The sequence below is a fragment of the Actinia tenebrosa genome, unplaced genomic scaffold, assembly GCF_029948245.1.
Source record: "Actinia tenebrosa isolate PJP-AT-01 unplaced genomic scaffold, QUT_ActTen_1.0 PGA_scaffold3__52_contigs__length_22856419, whole genome shotgun sequence".
In the NCBI taxonomy this organism is placed as follows: domain Eukaryota; kingdom Metazoa; phylum Cnidaria; class Anthozoa; order Actiniaria; family Actiniidae; genus Actinia; species Actinia tenebrosa.
In genome coordinates, this window is record NW_028292580.1 from 11,495 (window position 1) to 35,262 (window position 23,768).

The 23,768-nt window shown below is 38.4% G+C and overlaps 2 protein-coding genes across 2 annotated transcripts; one reads left to right on the forward strand and one right to left on the reverse strand.

Moving 5' to 3' along the window:
- Positions 1–1,546: 1,546 nt before the first annotated feature.
- On the forward strand, positions 1,547–3,205 carry LOC148907495 (uncharacterized). Its single transcript, XM_089035351.1, has 3 exons — positions 1,547–1,727; positions 1,821–1,913; positions 2,070–3,205. Exons 1-3 carry the CDS (start codon positions 1,551–1,553, stop codon positions 2,949–2,951), a joined length of 1,152 nt encoding a protein of 383 aa, XP_088891477.1. The 5' UTR covers positions 1,547–1,550; the 3' UTR covers positions 2,952–3,205.
- An 18,791-nt stretch (positions 3,206–21,996) lies between these two features.
- Positions 21,997–22,951, reverse strand: LOC148907496 (uncharacterized). Its single transcript, XM_089034771.1, has one exon. The coding sequence runs from the start codon at positions 22,699–22,701 to the stop codon at positions 22,012–22,014; it is 690 nt and encodes a 229-aa protein (XP_088890897.1). The 5' UTR covers positions 22,702–22,951; the 3' UTR covers positions 21,997–22,011.
- Between the last annotated feature and the right edge of the window lie 817 nt (positions 22,952–23,768).

A 23,768-nucleotide genomic window follows, 5' to 3' on the forward strand; every position in this document is an offset into this window, starting at 1 on the left:
ATGGCACTGCCATTTCATTGACTCAGCATCCTTCTTCAGATAATCTTGGCAATGAAAGACCTACCCCTACCTTTGATCCAACAAAGAGAAATGATTCTAAAAGACTTGCTGAGTTACCGAAACTCTACAAAGATGTTTTGCCTGTGTGCCTAAACACCACTGAATATAATGTACCGGAAGTTCATCAGCTATCTCAACTTTCTCAATCTGTCGACGCAAATCCTGGCGAAAGAAACATTGAAGAAGAAGATTGGCTTGCCAACGCGAAGGAAATCCTATCGAAGGGCGAGTTGGGGGAAGAGGATTTCATATCCTGGGCAGCATACCGTGCCTCAAAGTCTTCACTTTCAAATCACGAGCCAGCAATCATCTCACTATTACCAATGTTTATGGAAAATGCACATTCCTTTGCGATGATTGTCCATTCTATGAGAGTCATCAAAGATGCTACACAATTTCTCAACCCTAACCAGATTCCAGTGCTTACTCTTGACCACCTCTGTTTGCTTTGGCCAAGCAAATCCAGTGGACCCTTGGTGGTACATATAGCGAGGACAATTTTGTCATCATGTTTGGCGCACTACACATCGAAATGGGAGTATTCAAGATGATTGGAAAATGGCTTGGTGGAAGTGGCTGGACTGAAGCTCTATGCAATGCAAATGTAGCAACCCAGGGAGTGGCGGAGTCCTTCGTAAAGGCTAGCCATTTAACGCGGACCCGGAGGGCGCACCAAGTAACAGCAGTAAGCCTTTATGTGCTCATGTATAATGCATACATCGACCACGCCAAAGATGTTGAAGAACCCAAGCCGTTTTTAGAATGGAAAGAGAGCATGCTAGAGTGCCCGCAGTTTTTATACTGGTCCACAGTTCTAGATCTAGAACTCCTCTCTTTGAAATTGGTCAGGTCAATAAGAGAAGGCAACTTTTCAATGTTCATCAAGCCTATGAAGGAGATAATACCATGGATGTTTGCTCTTGATCACCCGAACTATGCCAGATGGCTATCTGTGCATTATCGTGACATGTGCATTGCGTCCCTTGAAGAAATGGGAAATCCCTTTCTTGATGAAGGGAAAGACCTCTTTGCATTACACACAAGGGATATCATGGATTCAGCTGTTGTTGACGCAGTCAAGAGTGTTAAAAAGGTTGGAAAAGACAAATTCAATTTGTTCTTCCAAGAGCGGCTCGTCGAGAGAAAGAAGCCTATTACTGACCCTATACCAAGAAACAACTTACATATTTTCTCACCCATTGGCAAGAAAACCACATCAAAAGAAGGCGCTAAATTACAAGTGCTAAAAGAAGACTGCGCACTTTTTTCCAGGTTATACATCTCTTGTCAAAGCCGAGATGGAAATCTTGAAGAGTTCTTCAAGTTCGAAAATCAGCCTTGGCCGCCATCTCTCTCGCAAGTAGGGCAGCTAAGAACAGGACAAAAAGCAGAATTGATAAAGTGTTTGCCGAAACCGTCGCCTGAGGTTGCAGGACACCCAAGTGTAGATTCAATATGCAATTATTCTTGATGGTGCAGTTATTGTCCAAATGTTGCCACCCAAAACCGCAAGCACATTTGACGATTACTTCAATGCGGTATTTGCACCCTATATTCTCAGACAGCTAGAGTCAGTGAAGCGACTTGACATAGTATGGGATGTGTACCGAGATGACTCTCTGAAAAGATCTACTCGAGAGAAGAGAGGTTATGGTCAACGTAGAAAGGTATGTGCAGCAAAACTATAATCAGTGTACATTGCATATATTTAAGATAGAACATTCGATTAATTTGAGAACATTTTCCCCCCTGTAAAACAGGTGCTTCCATCGACAAGAATTCCTCGAGACTGGAAAGGGTTTCTTAGAGTCAATGAAAATAAAGACGAGTTTTTCAAACTCCTTGCTAACAAGGTACAGTGATAATTAATACAAATGCGATAGCAGTGTGCATGGTTGCAAACATTAAATTTTATTTGAAATTATTGATTTTTTGGTCACAACACAACTTAATTTCGAATGTCAACCTACGTTTAACACTAACATCCATTCCATTCATTTCGTTATCAGGTTGTTTCTCTTGACATTCCAGATGGCAAAGAGATCTATTCAACACACGCTGACAGGGTCTTATCTTCAGTAAACAGAATGGATATGAGTCTTCTTCAACCTTGTACCCACGAAGAAGCGGACACCCGTTTGATGATTCATACACTTGATGCTAATTGTTGTGGCCATCGAAAGATAAAGATTAGAAGTAACGACACAGATGTAGTTGTGCTCGCAATATCAGTTGTAAATTCTCTTCAGGAAGATGGATTATGGATCACCTTTGGTTCAGGAAAACATCTTTGCAACATTCCTGTGCATTCCATCGCATCTATATTAGGCCCAGGAAAAGCATCAGTATTGCCTATGTTTCACGCCATTACCGGGTGTGATACTGTCTCTTTTTTTGGTGGCCGCGGAAAGAAGACAGCATGGGACGTGTGGAACGTGTTTACAGACCTGACACCAGCTCTGCAAACTCTCAAAGAATCTCCTGAAGATAAAGGATCTATTGCCAAAGTTGAACGTTTTGTCGTTCTTTTGTACGACCGCACCAGTAACATCAAGACAGTTAATCAAGCAAGGCAAGAGTTATTTTCAAAGAAGGCAAGGAACCTCGACAATATCTCTCCCACACAAGCTGCACTGTTACAGCATATCAATAGAGCTATATTTCAAGGAATTCATATTTGGGGCCAGACACTTCTGAAGCAACCAGTTTTACCCAGTCCTTCAGAATGGGGATGGCAGAAAGATGGCAGTTCATGGGCTCCATATTGGACGACTCTTCCTCAAGCAAAGGAAAGTTGCTACGATCTTATTCGATGCGGATGCAAGACTGCTTGCAAAGGACGGTGTAAGTGTAAAAATGCTAATTTGGTTTGTACAGGCTTATGTGGTTGAGGAGGAAGCTGTACACAGAGAGATGAGTAACCAAGTGGACAGAAATTTCATGAGCAAACAATGAATGATATTTAATCCTGAAACATTTTAATTATTCATGCAGTATAAATTGTTTTATATATGACTTAACGTTTTTAGTATTTCCGTTTAATCAAAACAAAGATGATCTCAATTGGTCTAAAAAAGCCACAAAAATAGGAACTTTTTGATTTTTCGACACAGGGATCCCAAGCTAAAGTCGATTTTTTTTAAACGATCACGTGATCGTCATTATTCAACTCAAAGCAAGTGAAATTGCTCACTTGACACAAATTCGATGTTTAGTGGTGGAAGTATCTCAAAACTGTCGTATTTTAGAGTGTTTTTATGTTGTAGCCTCGTTTCCATGTCGGAAATTCCGGGCATGCCCATTCCTGCTGTCCCCAAGCGAATTTCGCTTGGCCCCATATCAAAAAATGTTTGTCCCAGGGAGGTTAACAATCATGCCAAGTTTCATGCTTTTATCATTAAAGTGAACAATTTTTGACGTTAACAGCCGGACTATTAAGAGGTGTTCGTCGCAGAAAATTCGTCGGAAAACGGAAAAAACAGTTTTATATTAAAATTTTGTCAAACTAGCTTTGGAATATCGGAAACAAATTAGTACACAGTTCAACCTAAAGTACATGCATCCATATTTTTTCTTTCTTTTTTTCTTTCTTTTTACTTTTTTGGTTAGATTTTGTAAACTATTTATCCGATATTTATGCCTGGCATTTTTCGTTTTTGTGCCCAACGAACTTCGATCCCCCCCCCTTTTTTTTTGTTTTCTTCGTGTCTTTTATCTTTACATTTCAATTGTCATTTCCAACCAATGAAGTCTTCGTGTCTGCACAATGAAATCCTGCTCTTCTAATGGTCTGCGGTATCAACAAATTGCCACAGGCTCAGTTCTGTTCATTCGAGCCTTTGAAGCAAAATAGATGTGTTCGTTACCGAATGTTATTTACTTACTTCAATCAAGTTAGTCACCAAAAACCTAGAACTTCATATTAAACAAGTTAAGCTTTCTAGATACAAACTACAGCTTGAAGAATCTCGGAATAGAATGTCACTGGTAAAAGATGTGCAAGTACATTGACAATTATCAAGCGGTTGAAACATGTAAAATGTATCTACCCATAATCCTTGCCGGCCTCAGCTTTGTAGCTTCATTTCAGGTGACTAACTTTGTTGAAATAAGTATATCCACTTTATATTCTTATATGACGTACACATTCACTGATCCAATTTGAATTGTGCATTCAAACTACTCTGCTTTCTCGATTGAATGTTCATCATGTGAATCCTTGCTTGGGAAATGGACCAATGGCATTACACTGGCTTTTAGTTCATTGACAATACACAAGTTTCGCATTCAATACATACCGCTGTTTTTGAAGAGCACAGACTCATTTAAACAGACTTTAGCCTCATTTATGAGTCAGCTGTTCATAGATTCCACTAAAAGTGTGGGATTTTAAAAACATTGATATTATTCAACTTGCACATATTCTTTACATTACAGTTTACTTTTGCAAATGGTTTTACTCTTAAACGAGCTAATTTTAACCTGTACACAGTGAGTCTCTAGCGATAAAACAGCGGTATTTACTGAATGAGAAAAGGGACGATACTGTCCATAATTTGCATGTACATTATCATGCTGTAGGTATAGAGTTTTTTATATAACCTTGCTTATTAAAAGCAACTTTATGAAACAATAAGAGTTCCGAAGTATTCTCTTGAACACTAAATTTCGCAGCGAAAGCACCTCGGTTTTGTTCCTCTCGCGTCCACGCTGTGGCGAGAAACGAAGGGAGATCTTGGCACGAGGGTACGAGATGGGGCATGCGTAGAGCAGGGTTTGAATTTCGTAGACTCCTTAAAAACTTTTTTTTTAAATCCTTTTTAAGAACAAAAAAAAAAAATGTGGGCAGCTAAAAAGTGAAGAAAAATTGTGAAAAAATCGAAGATTCCATGATCACTTCCAAAAAATGGCAACTGGATCTGTTTAAAAAAAGGGGGAGTATAGGAAATCGCACGATCTCGAGTACAATTCGGAATTTATAGCTACGAGTGATGTTTTGAAAGTTTTCAAAATTGGACGAGCCTTTAGGCAACAAAATGCCACTGGTTAAAACGTTAGGAATGCCTGAAGTCTTTTGATCAAGGGGAGCTATCATTGCGATAGCAGAAAAGACGTGAGAAAACTCTCAATACACCGTTTTCTCAAGGTTGCGTGCGCTTCCAAATTTAAGGAACTTGACGGGCCACGATAGAACACGAGTATTATCATACTTTTCTATGAAATTTTTCGATAAAATTCATAAAATCGGTTATTCTCTTTTTTTAACTATATTTTTGAAAAGCGTTTTAGGCTATATCTGGACATGTTGGTCATTTCGGGAAGCGATTCCAAGTATTTTTTTATATAGTAGGAGAATTGATTTAACTTAATACACCGTAGGGTTTGTGATGTTTAGAGACTGACATTTCGGAAGTTAGTCCTTCGTCGGAGTAAATGTGAAATATGGAGCCTTACAAACCTTATTATCTAAAATTCTCCTCATCAAAAGTATGCAAAAACAAGATAAATAGCTAATGGAGATTGAATACTTGGGATTTCTGCTGTATTTGAAGGGATTTCTACTTTTTTAACTTTTTTAACGTTTTAGGATAAGTATCTCGTAAGGTTAGTCATTGGGCGGAAGCAATTTTAGTTTCTTTTTTATATACAGGGCTTACAAAAGCCATAAGCCAGCCAGCCAGCCAGCCAGCCAGCCAGCCAGCCAGCCAGCCAATTAATCAATCAATTAACCAATCAATCTTTATTTTAAGAGGGATACACAAAAACATGATACAGTATTACGATTGTGTTGGTGCAGTAGATGAGAAGTAGATGCAAAGCAATCTCAAGTTGTATTATTAACTATTTGGATATCTTTATATCCGCACAGTCACCGTGCAATAATATAACAATGATAATGCAATATTTCCAGAGTCCATAGGTATTAGGACCTATAATTCTTACAATAACCAAAAAAAAGTAAAAAAACCATGTAAAAATAGAAATTATAAAAACACTGGAAAATTGTATATTGCGTCGCGATCTCTAGTGTCTCTTCGATACAATTTTAGATATAACGCGAATTCCGATTGGCTCTTGGCCATATAGAAGATGAAGTCCAGACAGTTGTGACATCAATGCTAACGATTGCCAAAATAGTTTACTATTGTTTACGAATTGTTCTCATGCTATGGAACGAATCTATGAAGTCTTAATGCCGATTTAGACGGTACGATTTTCGCCTACAACTATCGTATACAACACTCTCGCGTCTGTCGTAGGCGAGTTGTAGGCTTGATTTACAAGCTACGACTCGAATTGTAGGATGGCGCGAGCGTGTTGTATACGATAGTTGTAGGCGAAAATCGTACCGTCTAAACCGGCCTTTAGATATTCGAAATGGCTTATCAAATCTGCGGAGATATACTAAATGATTTAACAACAAATTCTAAAGCTCTGATACATCGATAAATATAGTCATTTTAAAAATGGATGGAATACCTTTTGTGACTAGTCTATTCAGCATTCTGCGACTTGTATTATGATAAGATGATCTGATTCACATGTCTACGCTATATTTTTACGCATACTGCAGGACACCCTGAACCAACTGCGCCGTTGCAAGGTCTTTCATGTGTGTTGCCATTTGAACATGTGATGTACTGGTTACAGTCAGTTGGGTGGGCATAATCTCCGTTAGCTTTGCCATCACAATATTTGCTTGAACCAAATGTGGTCGGTGGTTCAGTGGTGGTCGGTGGTTTAGTGGTGGTCGGTGGTTCAGGGGCGGTCGGGGGTTCAGTGGTGGTCGGTGGTTCAGTGGTGGTCGGTGGTTCAGTGGTGGTCGGTGGTTCAGTGGTGGTCGGTGGTTCAGTGGTGGTCGGTGGTTTTGTGGTGGTCGATGCTTCAGGGGTGCTCTGTGCTTTAGAAGTGAGCGCTTTTCCAGGGGTAATCTGCTGCATTCTATCGGCCGTCAGTATCATTTCCATGTAGATGCTGTTTGATATATTACCTATGTACTGCAATGGCTTTGACCAGCGGGTTTCATCACTCAGCTTACATTTCTTCCCAAGCAAATCGTAAGTAAGGCTTCGGCACCTCTTGTCTGTAATGCAGTTTACTAGGCAGGTTGGATAATCTTTGGCTTCCATCTGGTGGTAGGAAGCATTCTCTAGACTCCAACCCCATTGAGACCTCTTAATGAGCTGTCCACCAACAGAAGAGCTATCTGTAAACATCCACAAATAAACAAAGAAGAAACCAATACTTGCTTGTAGTATTTGCATCCAAAGTACTCGGCCTGAAACAGGAAAATGTTTGATATTTTATTTAGTTGTGTTGTGCTCGCTAGCCTTACTCAACACTAACATCGTTCTATTCGTTTCTCGTTGCTTTGCATTTTGTGACCAAAATATCTTCTAGTTTCATAGCGGAGCTCCTGCGCGGGCCGAAGGCCCGCGCGAGCGGAGCACCATACTTAAGAAAAAATGGTTAACCATCGAGTTGATTTTGCATGGCTTGGCTGACGCCACTGCCGTCCGTCCGTCCGTCCGTGTACACAACACAGGAATTACGCTTGATATCAAAGCAAAACTACTCACAAATGCGGCTCTTAAATGCACAGAAAAAATCGCTTTAGGACAAGTTATAGACCAAAAACAATTTAAAAAAAAAACTTTCATGTAGTCAAAAGTGAATCAAGAAGTGTTCTTCAAGAATTCAGGTGTGTGTTTTTTAGCAAAAAATCGTATATATATATATTTTTTTTTTGACAAGCATTTTTCTCGACGAATCGAGAAATCAAAGACTTTCTCTCAAAACTTTTTATATTTCTATCAATAAGCTTAATTTATTTTAATGCTAGAGGAAATATATCACGGAGAGCATATTACGACAACAAATATTCGTCCTTTATTTAACTTTGTAAATCTTTAACAATTCGGTTGTTTTTAACCAACTATCGTATGTTTATCGTTCAAGAAAAATGCAGCTTTGTTCGCCACCTATTGCGAGGTCCCATCGGCAAAACAAAGAAGACTTTCGTTCAATAATTTTATATCTTTCCACATATAATTTATTTAATTAATGAATGAAATATAAATTTACACCAAATATTCAACTGTTTATTAAGCTGTTCGAGCAAGTATGATTACAAAAAACGAAACAAAACAATGTAGTGCATTTTGATTCGATTTCACTGCATGGTTTTTATTATGGGAGAAATTATCTTCATCTCGAATAAAAAATGATTGAAGATTTTTCCCCGATCTTATTTTTACCTTTCAGTTTCATTCAAATTGTTCTCCCTGTCACTTCCGTACCGAGAGCTCCCCTTTAAGGCAGTGCCTAAAAATATTTTTTAGTTACTCAGAATAGGTTAGGCGTACGATGGCGTCATTTGTTTTGATCAAGAACATGAAATTCTTGGAAATTCAAGCAATAAACAAACAAACGTCAAAAGTGGCAAGATCCTAACGCTTTGGAAGATATCTGAGAATTTGGTTATTTGAGGACAAATCTCTTGATGGTTTTCAAGTTAAAGTTGTGAAATTTGACAGTTAAATGTACGTTAGTTGGTTGGCAAGATGTTGAACTAATGAAGCAACTGCTCTCAAATTGATAAATGTTATCAACAAATGTTCCTTTCTAGGTAACTATTAGGTTTTTCTATTCAACACAATGTAATACTAGTTTCCCAATAAAGCTGTTAAAAAAACAGTTATGACTTCTTTATATTTCTTAAGTCCAATCGTTTATGGCTCAAAATTTGATTTTTGGAAATGTAAACAGTACGCCCACCTATTGAAGAAACTGAGAGACAAAAACGACTAATCCTAATAGCAAAGTCCCTCTACCAACCTTTGGGTTTAAATGGAATTAATCAAGAACTTATTTACGGGGGGAAAAAACACGTAAATCTAAGGCGATGCTTGGTGTTGAGCATAGATCAGGAAATCACAGACTCTTAGAAATATTCGTAAATATAATACTTCCCATGGGAGTATCAAAAATTTTTGAACTAATTATTATTAATTCCTTGATACAAATATAAGAAATTATTATTTCTTAGTGTTGGATTTTGTTCTTAAATACACTTTAAAACTCGCTGAAACTCGTTTTTCTAAATAAAATACGGCATATTCTAAATCCCCATACATTCTCTTATAAATGTAGTGAGCTTGGGTTACGTGAGTATTCCACTGCAATTATCTCTAAACAAGTGAGAAGAACTCTTTTTTTATTTCATTAATTTTTTTACACAAAAAACAAATATAACAGGTTATTCTAGGAAAAATTCCTTAAACATTGTATATCTTTGAGTAAAGAAACGGAAAACATAGCCCCTTTTTGTTAAGCGACAAAAGAAAAAAAAATAATTTCATAAACATATTTTTTCAAGGAAGTTTAATCGGAAATTGACTTTTAACGAGAAAACCAATTGGATCACCTGTCGTCAGTGCGAATTAATTAAGCTCTAGGAGATCGATCAAATACGTAAAAAAATTAATTCCTCTTACCGAACTGTTTATGAAGCCAAAGAAAAAATATCAAAACCTATAATTCGTTCTTCCTCTCAGCATTTGTTTTTCACTGTATTCATTGTTTTTCCTTTATTTATATATTTTTCTTTTAAATTTAAAAAAAAAGTCATGGTGTTCCTTTATTTGAAGCGTTATTGATTCATTTTGTTATAGTAGCTCCCTGGCTCGCTTCCTTTCAGCCTTTTCTAATTCAATTAAGACTCAGGAATGAATTACCTCTTAGCTCTCTCGCTCTCTTTTTCTCATTTAGCGTTATCGATTTTTCTTTTTTTTTTTTTTTTTTTTTTTTTTTTTGCTTTGCTTTGTTTTGTTTTGTTTCTTCCCATTTTACCAATGTCCTTCCATTTCACTTCTTAACGTACCTCGGCTTTCTCGACTCTACCCGACAGGAAATTTTTAATTTACTGAACTCGTCTAACTATAATTACTGAGTTGCATCCAGCCCTTACTCGTATAACCGAATCCCATAACGTTTGTTGAAATCAAGAAATGAGCGTGTGAAAAATAGTTCATTTGTATTTTGAAGTATTTTTGTATAAAAAAAAGGGGGGAAATATCCCTATATACTACTGCAGACTTTACTGCATTTTCATAAACATTAGAACTTTTCGCTGCCGTCAATCAAACCTAATCAGTTGGTACCTTTCATATTTTTGACTGGCGGCAGCGAAAAACGAAATTTCACCGTGCAACTCAGCTCGGAGACACCGCCGAGTTCGCATGTTTATGAAAACTGCAGCGACCAGTTGCGAATTTTAGATCCCTAAACTAGCAGTCAAATCCCCCCAAAAAATTCCTCTAAAATATAACTTTGACAAAATCAAATAAGGAGTGTGGTGGTTAAGTGTTATTGGTTATCCTCCGCGCGTCAAAGTTTTTTTTTCTCCGGGTACTGGCTTTTCCTTCCTCCTCAAAAATCAACTTCTAAATTCTAGTTCGATATCTCGTAGCATTATCGTTAGATTGTACGTTTTTTAAGTAAGGGAAAAAAGCTATGCCTACCTGAGAGAGAATTCATTCCGTGACTTGATTTTTGACTTGTTTCGTTTGTTTGTGGTGTTAGATCATGAACTCAAGCAAGTTGGCAGATGTTATCTTCACAAAATTAGAAATAAGTGTGAACGTGTATAATAAGAGTAATTTGTCAGATCTGATTGGCTGAGGGCAAACGCACGAGAAGATGGGACGTCAAACTTAGTAATGAAGGCAGTGTTAAGTAATCCGTTACAGCCACCCCCCCCCCCCCCCCCCCTCCCACTCCAACCCGTACTTAGCTAAAATGTGTTTTGTATATTCCTCCCCCCCCCCCTCCCCTCTCCACGTCACCTCGTACCTGACCTGTCATGCTATATGTCATGTGATACCATAGCATTGACTGAAACCTTATATCATTCTATCAGACTGTATGATACACATTTGTAGCCCGAATTGATATACTCAAAATAAAGCCATATTTCGCAACCACCAAGGAACAGAAATCATTACATGGTGCCAGAAGTGAAAGGTAAAATATACATCGACATTCGGTAAGTGGTTAAATCAGATACCAAGACAGGAAACAAAAGAAAACAGCTAGCAGACCGCGTCAGTGATAGAACATCATGGCCGCAGGGTTCACGCCACCCGTTATGAACTGACAAACCAGCGATATCAACGACGAATTCGCCAGATTCAAGCAATACTGTAATCTAATTTTCAATGGCCCATTTGCAAAGAGGTCAGATAATGAAAAATCCTCGTACATCCTACTACGGATAGGCCGTCAAGGCGTAGATATCTATAATAGTTTCACTTGGGACAGCAAGGACGAGAAAACAAAGCCCGAGGACATTTGGTCAAAATTTGAAAAACATTTAGCGCCGAGAACAAATTTCAGGCTAGCTAGATACCAGCTACAGCAGATGAAGCAATCAAACGACGAGAATATTGATGATTTTATGACCAAATGTCGCAATCATGCCAACAAATGCAAATTTCGTGACCAGCTTGAAATAAACGAGCGCTTAATCGAGCAGCTTATCATAGGCACCAAATATCGAAAAGCACAAGAGCGTATACTAGAATATGGAGATGACCTTACATTAGATAAAGCCATAGATATAGCTAGAACATATGAAGCTACATTAGCGCATGTGGCCCAGCTCCAGAGCGATGATGACAAACATGTTCAAGCTGTCAGGAAATACGAGAATCGGCACAGGAAATGCGGAAATTGCGGAGGCGAACACGCTCCAAAGAAATGCCCCGCATATGGTTCGACTTGCAATTTCTGTTCAAGATTGAACCACTGGGCTAAAGTATGCCGTCAGAAAGGCAACCCTAGTGAATCAGAAAACCCAAGCGCTAGAAAAGAACAACCATACAAACAACGCAATAACAATAGGGAAGCACGCCAAGGCAGACGCGCTGTGCATGAAATACAAACAGATGACGATTTCAATGAAGATTTCAATACCCTACATTTCCAATCGATAATAATTGGAACCATACGGCCGGCGGAACGCAGGGACGAAGCATTCGCTACTATCAGCATACAACTTCCACATTTCCCGAAAAACCGAGCGCAACTGAAAGCAAAACTCGACACCGGTGCGCAAGCAAACATCTTGCCATTAAAATTATATCAAAGCATGTTCCCGCAGAACGTCGGGACGGACGGTGAACCAAACCAAAATGCATTGAAGCCATCCAAAACCATACTCACAGCATATGGTGGAGCGAAAATAAAGCAACTAGGTACTTGCGAAATACAGTGCAGCTATGAAGGCATGACTACGACCGCGCTCTTTTATGTCACTGACGCGCCAGGCCAAGCAATCCTTGGGTTACCAACAGCACTAGACCTCAAATTAATCTCTTTGAACTGTTCTGTCGAAACACAGAATGAAGGTACACAACCACGAAAAGAAACTGCAAGACCCACAAACAACACGAACAAAATAAGCAGCAAGGAACAACTGCTCGCGCAATACCCCGAATGTTTTGACGGAGTAGGTAAATTTCAAGGAGAATATCACATCACGCTGGACCCAAATGTACCCCCTGTCATTCACTCACCGAGACGCGTGCCAATAAGCCTCAAAGATGACATTAAACGGGAACTAGATGAGATGGTCGCCCAAGGTATCATCACCAAAGTACGAGAAGGGGAGCCGACGGCATGGGTCAATAGTTTAGTATACGGAAGGAAACCCACTGGCAGACTTAGAATATGTCTTGACCCTAAAGATTTAAATGCTGCCATACAACGAGACCATCACGTAACACCCACCTTTGAGGAAATCTTGCCCAAGCTGAGCGGATCAAAATATTTCTCCATTCTAGACGCAAAGTGTGGATATTGGAATGTTGTACTCGACACACCATCAAGTTACCTGACTACCTTCAATTCCCCATTTGGCCGATACAGGTTTAAACGAATGCCATTTGGACTGAGAATGTCGCAAGACGTTTTCCAAGCCAAGATTGACCAGACATTTGAGGGTGGCGATGGTGTTATTGGCATCGTGGATGACATCGTGGTTTACGGAAAAACGGAGGAAGAACATGACATCCATTTAAAGGCGATGGTTGAGAAATGCAAAGAAACAGGCCTAAAACTCAACCCAGACAAATGCCATATCAAACAGAACAAAATAAAGTCCTACGGCATCATCTGCAGTGAAAACGGTATCCAGCCCGATCCCGCCAAAATATCAGTGCTGAGGCAGATGAAAGAACCGGTTGATCGCCGCGAACTACAAACGTTCCTTGGGCTAGCCACCTACATGTCCCCATTCATCGCAAACCTAAGTATCCTGACCGCACCCCTGAGAGGATTGTTGAAGGAAGACACACCCTTCCAATGGAATGCCGACTACCAGGCCGCCTTCGAGAAGATCAAGAACTCGATAAGTGAAGAAATCACCCTCACCTATTTTGACGAAACAAAAGATGTAACGCTCCAGGTAGACGCCTCAACAAAAGGCCTTGGTGCAGCCCTCATGCAAGAGGGCAAGCCCATAGCATTCGCCAGCAAAGCGCTAACCGACGTCGAAACACGCTATGCGAATATAGAGAGAGAGCTCCTCGCAGTAGTCTATGGTTGTGAGCGTTTCCACACATACCTGTTTGGCCGTCCATTTACCGTGCAATCCGATCATAAGCCGCTGGAAAGCATACACCTCAAACACCTCACATCAGCCCCACCACGATTACAGCGAATGTTGCTGAGATTACAACCATACGATATCAAGATCAGATACGTACCAGGAAAAGACATGCTGTTGGCTGATGCACTATCACGACTCTCCCCAGAAGAGAAATACCCGATAGAGAACGAGAGAATACAAGTGCACGAGATCTATCCACATTTCAGCACCGAAATGATCGAGCGGATAAGAGCTAACACGGACTTAGATCAAGAGCTGACCTGCCTAAAGAAAATGGTATACGAAGGTTGGCCAACGATGATTAAGCAAGTATCAAACATGCTGAAGCCATACTGGTCCTTTAGAGATGAAATCACAATTGACGACGGCATCCTAACCAAAGGACAACGGATCATAGTTCCCTCTACCATGCAAAAAGAAATCCTGGACAAACTACACGCTAGCCATCAAGGAGCAGAAAAAACCAAACTCCGAGCAAGATCAGCCGTATACTGGAAGAACATGAACAACGACATCGACGACATCACCCAATCTTGCGTAACGTGCCAGGAGTTTCTACCAAGTAATCCGAAACAGCCACTGCTGCAAACCGAAATACCACCAAGACCATGGCACACGATCGCTGCTGACCTATTCTACATCCACGAGTCTGAATATCTACTTGTAGCTGACTACTACTCGAAATATCCATTCATAAGGAAAATTCCCAGAGGGCAGAGTAGCAGTAAGCAGGTTATTGAGTTGATGAAGCAGATCTTCAGTGAACAAGGAGTACCAAAGATTGTAAGATCAGACAACGGGCCCCACTACAGCAGCGCTAGTTTTCATGAATTTGCCAAAGAATACGGATTTGAACATATCACCAGTTCTCCTCACTACCCCCAGAGTAACGGTTTCATAGAAAACCAAGTCAAGACGGTTAAGGCAGTCCTGCACAAGACCGCAAGAACCAAAGAAGACCCCTACATGGCTCTACTCTGTCTCCGGTCCACTCCAATCGACAGTAAGTTGCCATCACCATCTGAACTACTCCTTGGCAGGAAACTCCAAGACAATCTACCGCGCTCGATAACTAGGAACCAGAACAACGATGAGATCATAGAGAGATTAAAGAAACGACAAGAGCTGCAAAAGCACTACTATGACCGGAACACCAAGACAATCCCGGATCTTCTGCCAGGGCAGAACATCAATATTCAAGACCCCTCTACAAAGAAATGGGGACCGGCCACAGTCAAGGAAAAGTTGGACCAACCAAGATCATATACAGTCACTACTCCAAAGGGTGGAGAGCTACGTCGGAACAGAACACACATCAGAGAAGCACTGCCATCCCCCATAGGACACCAAAGCCCGCCTGCAGAATCTCCTGGAACAGAAGTGTGTAATCCAGCACCACATAATGGAATGATTACAACACGCAGTGGCAGGGTCGTGAAACCACCAGAACGATATGTATAATTTTCAAAAGAACTGTTCAAGAATAGCACATAATCGCAACATCAGTTGTATGCATGGACAGCTGATATATAGTCATTGTTACTATTGTTTTCGTTGCATGTACATCTATATATATATATATGTTGTTTTTTTACGGAAAGGAGGATGTCATGCTATATGTCATATGATACCATAGCATTGACTGAAACCCTATATCATTCTATCAGACTGTATGATACACATTTGTAGCCCGAATTGATATACTCAAAATAAAGCCATATTTCGCAACCACCAAGGAACAGAAATCATTACATGACCCCCCTCATTCAATTCCATCCTGAAAATAAACTATGCAACTTCTCTCAAAAAAAAAAAGTTTCTAAAGGAAGTTTATTTAATATGACGAGGAGGTGGGCATCTTTAGAGATTACATTTATTATTGGCCGTTCGGGAATTGAGAAAGGGATTGGGGCCGAGTGAAAATATTAATCCAAGTAAGAAATAAATCCCCATTACAAAAAAGCTCATGCTATTGACATCACTGAGTACTATTATCGAGTATGAGCATGATTGGATGAATTGTATACTGAATAGCAAGCCAAAAATAAGAGAAAACGTATGGGCTTTGAGACGTAACAGCGTCCCCAAAAAGCATACATTGTCTCTCATTTTTACGATTTGTTTAAAGCCTGCTAATAAGTCAGTATTTGCCCAAACATTCTCAAACTCGACAAACGTAATAACTTTAGTGTGAACTTTCATGTGATGGGGTTTATTCCTTAACAGGCAGCTAAGCAATCACGTGCTGATTAATTCATTGAGAGCAATGAATGAACATTTTGATTCCCATGGGTGAAATATACTGGTGAGCAAACAAACTTTCTACAACCTGTTTCGAGAGATCGTAATAAAACTGCATTTCGTAACACACTGGTTACACATCATTTCATTCAGTTCTTTACAAGTATCTAAAAAGAATCACCAACTTAATATAAAAACAAAAATTTTGCAGTCCAGTACAGACACGTGACCGTTAACTGCAAAGGGCCTATTAGATTAATATTTCTTCACTCGGCCCCAGTCTCTACCTCAATTTTGGAAAGGCTGATTGTAACGTACTATATGTTGGCACCTAGCCTTAGAAACTGGTCCCAAAGTTTTCTTCATTAAATGTCTAAAAAAATGAAATGTATAGTTTTATTTCATTTTCTTTTGAAAGCACCCATTTATGATACTTCGTGTCCCAACCCAATCAAAACTTTGAAGGGATTGATATGGAGTTTCAAAACACCAATTCCCTTGAAAATTGGCATGAACAATGCTTAATATCGTCTTTATTAAACCTCCTATTTTGGGACTGATTCTTGATGTTCTTCGAGTCTTTTTAAAATTCAAAATGTACATGGCACTAGAGCTATCTTTCTAATTTTCAACTTCTAAAACCATAGTCTTTCTCCAAAGTATCCGTAGAATAACTCGTAAAATATCTTTTGCAATAACTAGAATTTGTATTAAATGCTAAATCAAAGCAGAAAGTCGTCTTAATAAGAATATTTTGACCCTTTTATCCATCATCTAACCGTCTTGCAAGGTCTGCACCATTTTGAAAATCGAGCTGGAACGTGACGTCATGAATTGAAACGACAGCGATTTGCCTAGAGACGACCCATCTCTCCTGGGATGGGATTGAACGGCTTTGGTTTCCTTATTTTTTATTGGTTTTCTACTATTTGAATTAGTTCAAACAAATTATAGTGAATATGTAGCCAGATTTCTCCATACGCAGGCAGCAGTTCAAATCATATTATTGTAAAGACCGCTGACAGTGTCACCTTCTGGGCATGCGTATAGCGAGGAAAGCAGCGATCCAAGTGTCCAGTAACCGTGTAAACACCACATGCGGGAAACTCCCCAAGCACGAACTTTCGTACGGCCATTTCTGCTTGGTTTTTATATAGTACAGAGCTTACAAAAGCCATCAGCCAGCCAGCCAGTCAATTAATCAATCAATCTTTATTTTAATGGGGCTAATTAAACCAAAAAACATTGGTTAAGTTTATGCAACTGACACAACCAGTTTTAAAATGGTTGAAATATAATTGGTTGTTATGAGCGATTTACTTTGGGTTACAACAACCATAATATTATTGGTTATTATAAACAATCTTACAATACTGCGGATTTTAACAACCAAAAGTATATGGGTCATTATAATCAATATTTTTAAGGCCAAATTAATGCAACTGAAACAACCATTTTTTAACTCTTGAATACGCGAAGCGTAGAAACGAGTTATTGTGAGGGGTCTAAAATATGCAAATGTGTCACTCGCTCACTCGTTAAGATGTTAGCAGATCGATAATTAAACGTTTAACGATCGTCTTACGTCATCTGCTTGCGAACGTCACACGACACTAACAAGCATGCACATAGTTTTTATTCAGTATAGACTACATTGACTATTTTTATAAAGAAATGAACTGCTGACATTTCATGTGGGATATTTCTAGCACTGTGCACCCACTGTGCATGCGCACACTCGCACATAGTTTTATCTTCTGATTATTTATAACAAAAGAATCAAGGAAAGATGCAAGTTGAAGTAAAATAATACTATTAACGCCTAAGCTTAAATTCCAATGAGTCAAACCTTTTCTTGCTGATGTGTTAAAGTAAACAGAAACGCTTATGTACGACCGTCAACATATTTAGATTTTTTTCAGAAGACTCGTAGCTAGAACCGGATGCACCAGAATGAACCTGTTAATGACGACCATATTGATATTGGCCATTTTTATCAACCAATAACAGTTTGGTTGAAATAACCATTCCATTTTTTATAACCATTTTTTTGGTTGTTTCAATCAGGCAGTTTTTACAGTGCGGTATTATGATTGTGAGATTAGATGAGAAGTAGATATGAGAAGTAATCTCAATTTGTATCATTGAGGGCTATTTGGATATCTTCATATCCGCACAGTCACCGTGCAATAATATAACAATGATAATACAATATTTCCAGAGTCCAAATGCATTATGACCAATAATTCTTGCAATAACAAGAAAAAAGAGGAAAAAAACATGTAAAATAAAGATATACACGAATTCCGATTGGCTCTTGGTCATGTTTATATGAGGTGAAGTCCAGGCAGTTGTGACAAATTGTCTGGCTATACTTTTAGCATCCTGCAGGACACACTGGATTAATTGAGCCGCTGCAAGGTCTTTCATATGTATAGCCATTTGAACATGTGATGTACTGCTTACAGTCAGTTGGGTGGACATAATCTCCATTAGCTTTGCCTTTACAGTATTTCTTTGTATCAAATGTGGTCGGTGGTTCAGTGGTGGTCGGTGGTTTAGTGGTGGTCGGTGGTTCAGGGGCGGTCGGTGGTTCAGTGATGGTCGGTTGTTCAGAAGTGGTCGGTGGTTCAGTGGTGGTCGGTGGTTCAGAAGTGGTCGCTGGTTCAGTGGTGGTCGCTGGTTCAGTGGTGGTCGCTGGTTCAGTGTTGGTCGGTGGTTCAGGGGCGGTCGGTGGTTCAGGGGTGGTCGGTGGTTCAGAAGTGGTCGGTGGTTCAGAGGTAGTCAGTGGTGTGGTCGGTGGTTCAGAGGTGTTCGGTATTCCAGGAGTAATCTGCTGCATTCTATCGGCCGTCAGTATCATTTCCATGTAGATGCTGTTTGATATATTACCTATGTACTGCAATGGCTTTGACCAGCGGGTTTCATCACTCAGCTTACATTTCTTCCCAAGCAAATCGTAAGTAAGGCTTCGGCACCTCTTGTCTGTAATGCAGTTTACTAGGCAGGTTGGATAATCTTTGGCTTCCATCTGGTGGTAGGAAGCATTCTCTAGACTCCAACCCCATTGAGACCTCTTAATGAGCTGTCCACCAACAGAAGAGCTATCTGTAAACATCCACAAATAAACAAAGAAGAAACCAATACTTGCTTGTAGTATTTGCATCCAAAGTACTCGGCCTGAAACAGGAAAATGTTTGATATTTTATCTAGTTGTGTTGTGCTCGCTATCCTTACTCAACACTAACATCGTTCTATTCGTTTCTCGTTGCTTTGCATTTTGTGACCAAAATATCTTCTTGTTTCATAGCGCGCTCCCGCGCAGTCCAAAGGCCCGCGCGAGCGGAGCACAATACTTAAGAAAAAATGGTAAACCATCGAGTTGATTTTGCATGGCTTGGCTGACGTCACTTCCGTCCGTCCGTCCGTGTACACAACACAGGAATTACGCTTGATATCAAAGCAAAACTACTCACAATTGCGGCTATCAAATGCAAAGAAAAAATTATAGACCAAAAACAATTAAAAAAAAAAACTTTCAAAGGTGAATCAAGAAGTGTTCTTCAAGAATTCAGGGGTGTGTTTTTTTAGCAAAAAATCGTTTTGTTTTGTTTTTTTTGACAAGCATTTTTCTCGACGAATCGAGAAATTAAAGACTTTCTCTCAAAACTTTTTATATTTCTATAGATAAGCTTAATTTATTTTAATGCTGGGGAAATATATCACGGAGAGCATATTACGACAACAAATATTCGTCCTTTATTTAACTTTGTAAATCTTTAACAAAATCTTTAAAAAAATGTTTTTAACCAACTATCGTATTGTTTATCGTTCAAGAAAAATGCAGCTTTGTTCGCCACCTATCGCGAGGTCCCATCGGCAAAACAAAGAAGACTTCAATTCAATAATTTTATATCTTTCCACATATAATTTATTTAATTAATGAATGAAATATAAATTTACACCAAATATTCAACTGTTTCATGACGAGCTACACGGCTTAGTTACCGGCGTGAAGCAGCACTTTCAAAGTGCTCGTCTCAAATTTCATTTCTATTCATTGCATAGGGAATACTTGCGTAATGCATGTCATCGTACGGATTAACACAGCATGAGCACATAGCATGCCACTATCAATGGACGGCACATTACATCACTGAAACAATATTTACGTCGTTATAAGATATCATGTGACTCTACTGTGGCGCTTTATTTGAAAGGGTCACTGAGAACGTTTCGATGAACTATTGCCCAAGATCAAAGGATTTCAGGTTTTTCTTACACATTATCAATGCCTATCTAACCCTTTTGCTGTTATTTTATGTATGTGATGTGCGTTTATTGTCTTTGTATTAGATCTGTAGGCAGCATTTATGCTTAGGTACTTGTATACCTGTATAATTTGCATGCTTACTTAGATCACTGTCCGTGTTATGTATTAGATCTGTAGGCACATTTGTACTTAGGTACTCGTATACCTGTATAATTTGTATGCTTACTTAGATCACTGTGTTTTATGATAGATGTGACTCTGTTTCTGTTTTGTACATGATACGTCTCTTCTTAGCTTGTGTTGCTGGTGTTGTTCTTTTGGGAGCGGGTTAAAGGTATATATTTTCATAAATGTTTATTTCAATCAAATTGTTTCATTGGCATTTTTAATGCTACAGGTAATAAGTGATTATATGACAAGTATATTGTTTTGGGTGTCTTATTGTGACTTTCATAGCCGAGCGACCTATTTGTGCGAATGACTTGGTTTATAACTCTAAATAGATCGAGTGTAGGCATATTTACAGATGCTTGATGTTTTTGCCTGGCATTCGTCATCTTGACATCACGAAAATCGGATTAACTATTATCTGTAGCAACCAAGACTACATGCTGTTTACCGTAAAATGGGCTCTCCAGCTCGTCATGTTAAGCTCTTCGAGCAAGTATGATAACAAAAAACGAAACAAAACAATGTAGTGCATTTCGATTCGATTTCACTGCATGGTTTTTATTATGAGAGAAATTATCTTCATCTCGAATAAAAAATGATTGAAGATTTTTCCCCGATCTTATTTTTACCTTTCAGTTTCATTCAAATTGTTCTCCTAGTCGCTTCCGTATCGAGAGCTCCCCTTTAAGGCAGTGCCTAAAAATATATTTTAGTTACTCAGAATGGGTTAGGCGTGCGATGACGTCATTTGTTTTGATCAAGAACGTGAAATTCTTTGAAATTCAAGCAATATACAAACAAACGTCAAAAGTGTCAAGATCCTATCGCTTGGAAGATATCTGAGAATTTAGTTATTTGAGGACAAATCTCTTGATGGTTTTCAAGTTAAAGTTGTGAAATTTGACAGTTAAATGTACGTTGGTTGTTTGGCAAGATGTTGAACTAATGAAGCAACTGCTCTCAAATTGATAAATGTTATCAACAAATGTTCCTTTCTAGGTAACTATTAGTTTTTTCTATTCAACACAATGTAATACTAGTTTCCCAATAAAGCTGTTAAAAAAAACAGTTATGACTTCTTTGTATTTCTTAAGTCCAATCGTTTATGGCTCAAAATTTGATTTTTGGAAATGTAAACAGTACGCCCACCAATTGAAGAAACTGAGAGACAAAAACGACTAATCCTAATAGCAAAGTCCCTCTACCAACCTTTGGGTTTAAATGGAATTAATCAAGAACTTATTTACGGGGGGGAAAAATACGTAAATCTAAGGCGATGCTTGGTGTTGAGCATAGATCAGGAAATCACAGACTCTTAGAAATATTCGTAAATATAATACTTCCCATAGGAGTATCAAAAAATTTTAAAACTAATTATTATTAATTCCTTAATATTCTCTTGATACAAATATAAGAAAAAAATATTTCTTGGTGTTTAATTTAATTTAATTTAATAATACTTTATTCAAAAATGTAGATTACATATTTTGAAAAGGAAGACATTGAGGTTAGCCCTATATAAGTCCCCTAATTTAAAATAAATAAATAATTTTAAGAACTAATAATATATATATATATATGTACAATACTAACTTCAAAAAATGTTCATGTGTTTCTTAAGTCTTGTTTTAAATTTATTTACGTTGGGTTCATCTGTATGATTTACTACGTTATTAGGAAGATCATTCCAAGATTTGATTATTCGCACAAAAAAAGAATATTTGTAACAATTTATTCTAGCAGATTTGGTCTGTATTTTAAATTGGTGATTAGCTCTCGTTTTCGTACTTTTACAAAGTTCAAAATAGTCACTGAAATCTAGACCGTTCATCTTGTGTACAATCTTATAGCACTCAACTAGAGAGAGGAATTCCCTTCTAAGTTGCAAAGAGTTCCATTTGAGTATCTTACATCTGTCTTCATATGCCATCTCTTGTCGTTTTTGACCTAGTGCGATGCGTGACGCTCTTCGTTGTATAGATTCAATTGCATGGATATCCTTTACTAGGTGTGGTGCCCAAACTGGGCATGCATATTCCAGAATGGGACGGACCAGTGATTTATAGAGTATGGAAAAGATTTCCTTATTTCTACTACCCGTGGTACGTTTAACTAAACCAAGGACTTTATTTGCTTTATGTACAATTGCTTCTACATGTTTGGACCAACTTAGATCGCTCGACATTATAACTCCAAGGTCTTTGTAGTCATGTACGTTCTTTAATGCTGTGTCGGATATGTGATATTGTGTTCTATTCTTATCACCCTTATGAGTTATCCTCATGGCTTCACACTTTTTAGGGTTAAACTTGACCTGCCAATCCGCCGCCCAGTCTTCTAAAGAAGCAAGGTCCGACTGTAGAGCTGTTACATCCCCAACGTCGGTTAGTCGTCGATAGATCTTAGTATCATCAGCAAACAATTTGATGCTTGATGTGGCTACATTTGGAATGTCATTTACATATAACAGAAACAAGATCGGCCCCAGAATTGAACCTTGCGGGACACCCGATGTTACTGGAGACCAATCAGAAAAGGATTTTGTTCTTTTAAATACACTTAATTAAAACTCGCTGAAACTCGTTTTTCTAAATAAAATACGGCATATTCTAAATCCCCATACATTCTCTTATAAATGTAGTGAGCTTGGGTTACGTGAGTATTCCACTGCAATTATCTCTAAACAAGTGAGAAGAACTCTTTTTTTATTTCATTTATTTTTTTACACAAATAGCATATATAACAGAGTTATTCTAGGAAAAATTCCTTAAACATTGTATATCTTTGAGTAAAGAAACGGAAAACATAGCCCCTTTTTGTTAAGCGACAAAAGAAAAAAACAGTTAATTTATAAACATATTTTTTCAAGGAATTTTAATCGAAAATTGACTTTTAACGAGAAAACCATGTGATCACCTGTCGTCAGTGCGAATTAAGCTCCAGGAGATCGATCAAATACGTCAAAAAGATAATTCCTATTACTTGAACTGTTTATGAAGCCAAAGAAAAAATATCAAAACCTAAAATTCGTTCCTCTTCTCAGCGTTTGTTTTTCACTGTATCCATTGTTTTTCCTTTATTTATATATTTTTCTTTTAAATTTAAAAAAAAAAGTCATGGTGTTCCTTTATTTGAAGCGTTATTGATTCATTTTGTTATAGTAGCTCCCTGGCTCGCTTCGATTCAGCCTTTTCTAATTCAATTAAGACTCAGGAATGAATTACCTCTTAGCTCTCTAGCTCTCTTTTTCTCATTTAGCGTTATCGATTTTTTTTTTTTTTTTTTTTGCTTTGTTTTGTTTCTTCCCATTTTACCAATGTCCTTCCATTTCACTTCTTAACGTACCTCGGC

Bases quoted from the DNA above. Each gene is read 5' to 3' on its own strand.
- LOC148907495 (XM_089035351.1), top strand. From the start codon at position 1,551: ATGTTGCCACCCAAAACCGCAAGCACATTTGACGATTACTTCAATGCG. The intron at 1,728-1,820 runs GTATGTGCAGCA...CCTGTAAAACAG, and splicing joins GTTATGGTCAACGTAGAAAG to GTGCTTCCATCGACAAGAAT. The intron at 1,914-2,069 runs GTACAGTGATAA...TTTCGTTATCAG, and splicing joins TCAAACTCCTTGCTAACAAG to GTTGTTTCTCTTGACATTCC.
- LOC148907496 (XM_089034771.1), bottom strand. From the start codon at position 22,701: ATGAGGATAACTCATAAGGGTGATAAGAATAGAACACAATATCACATA.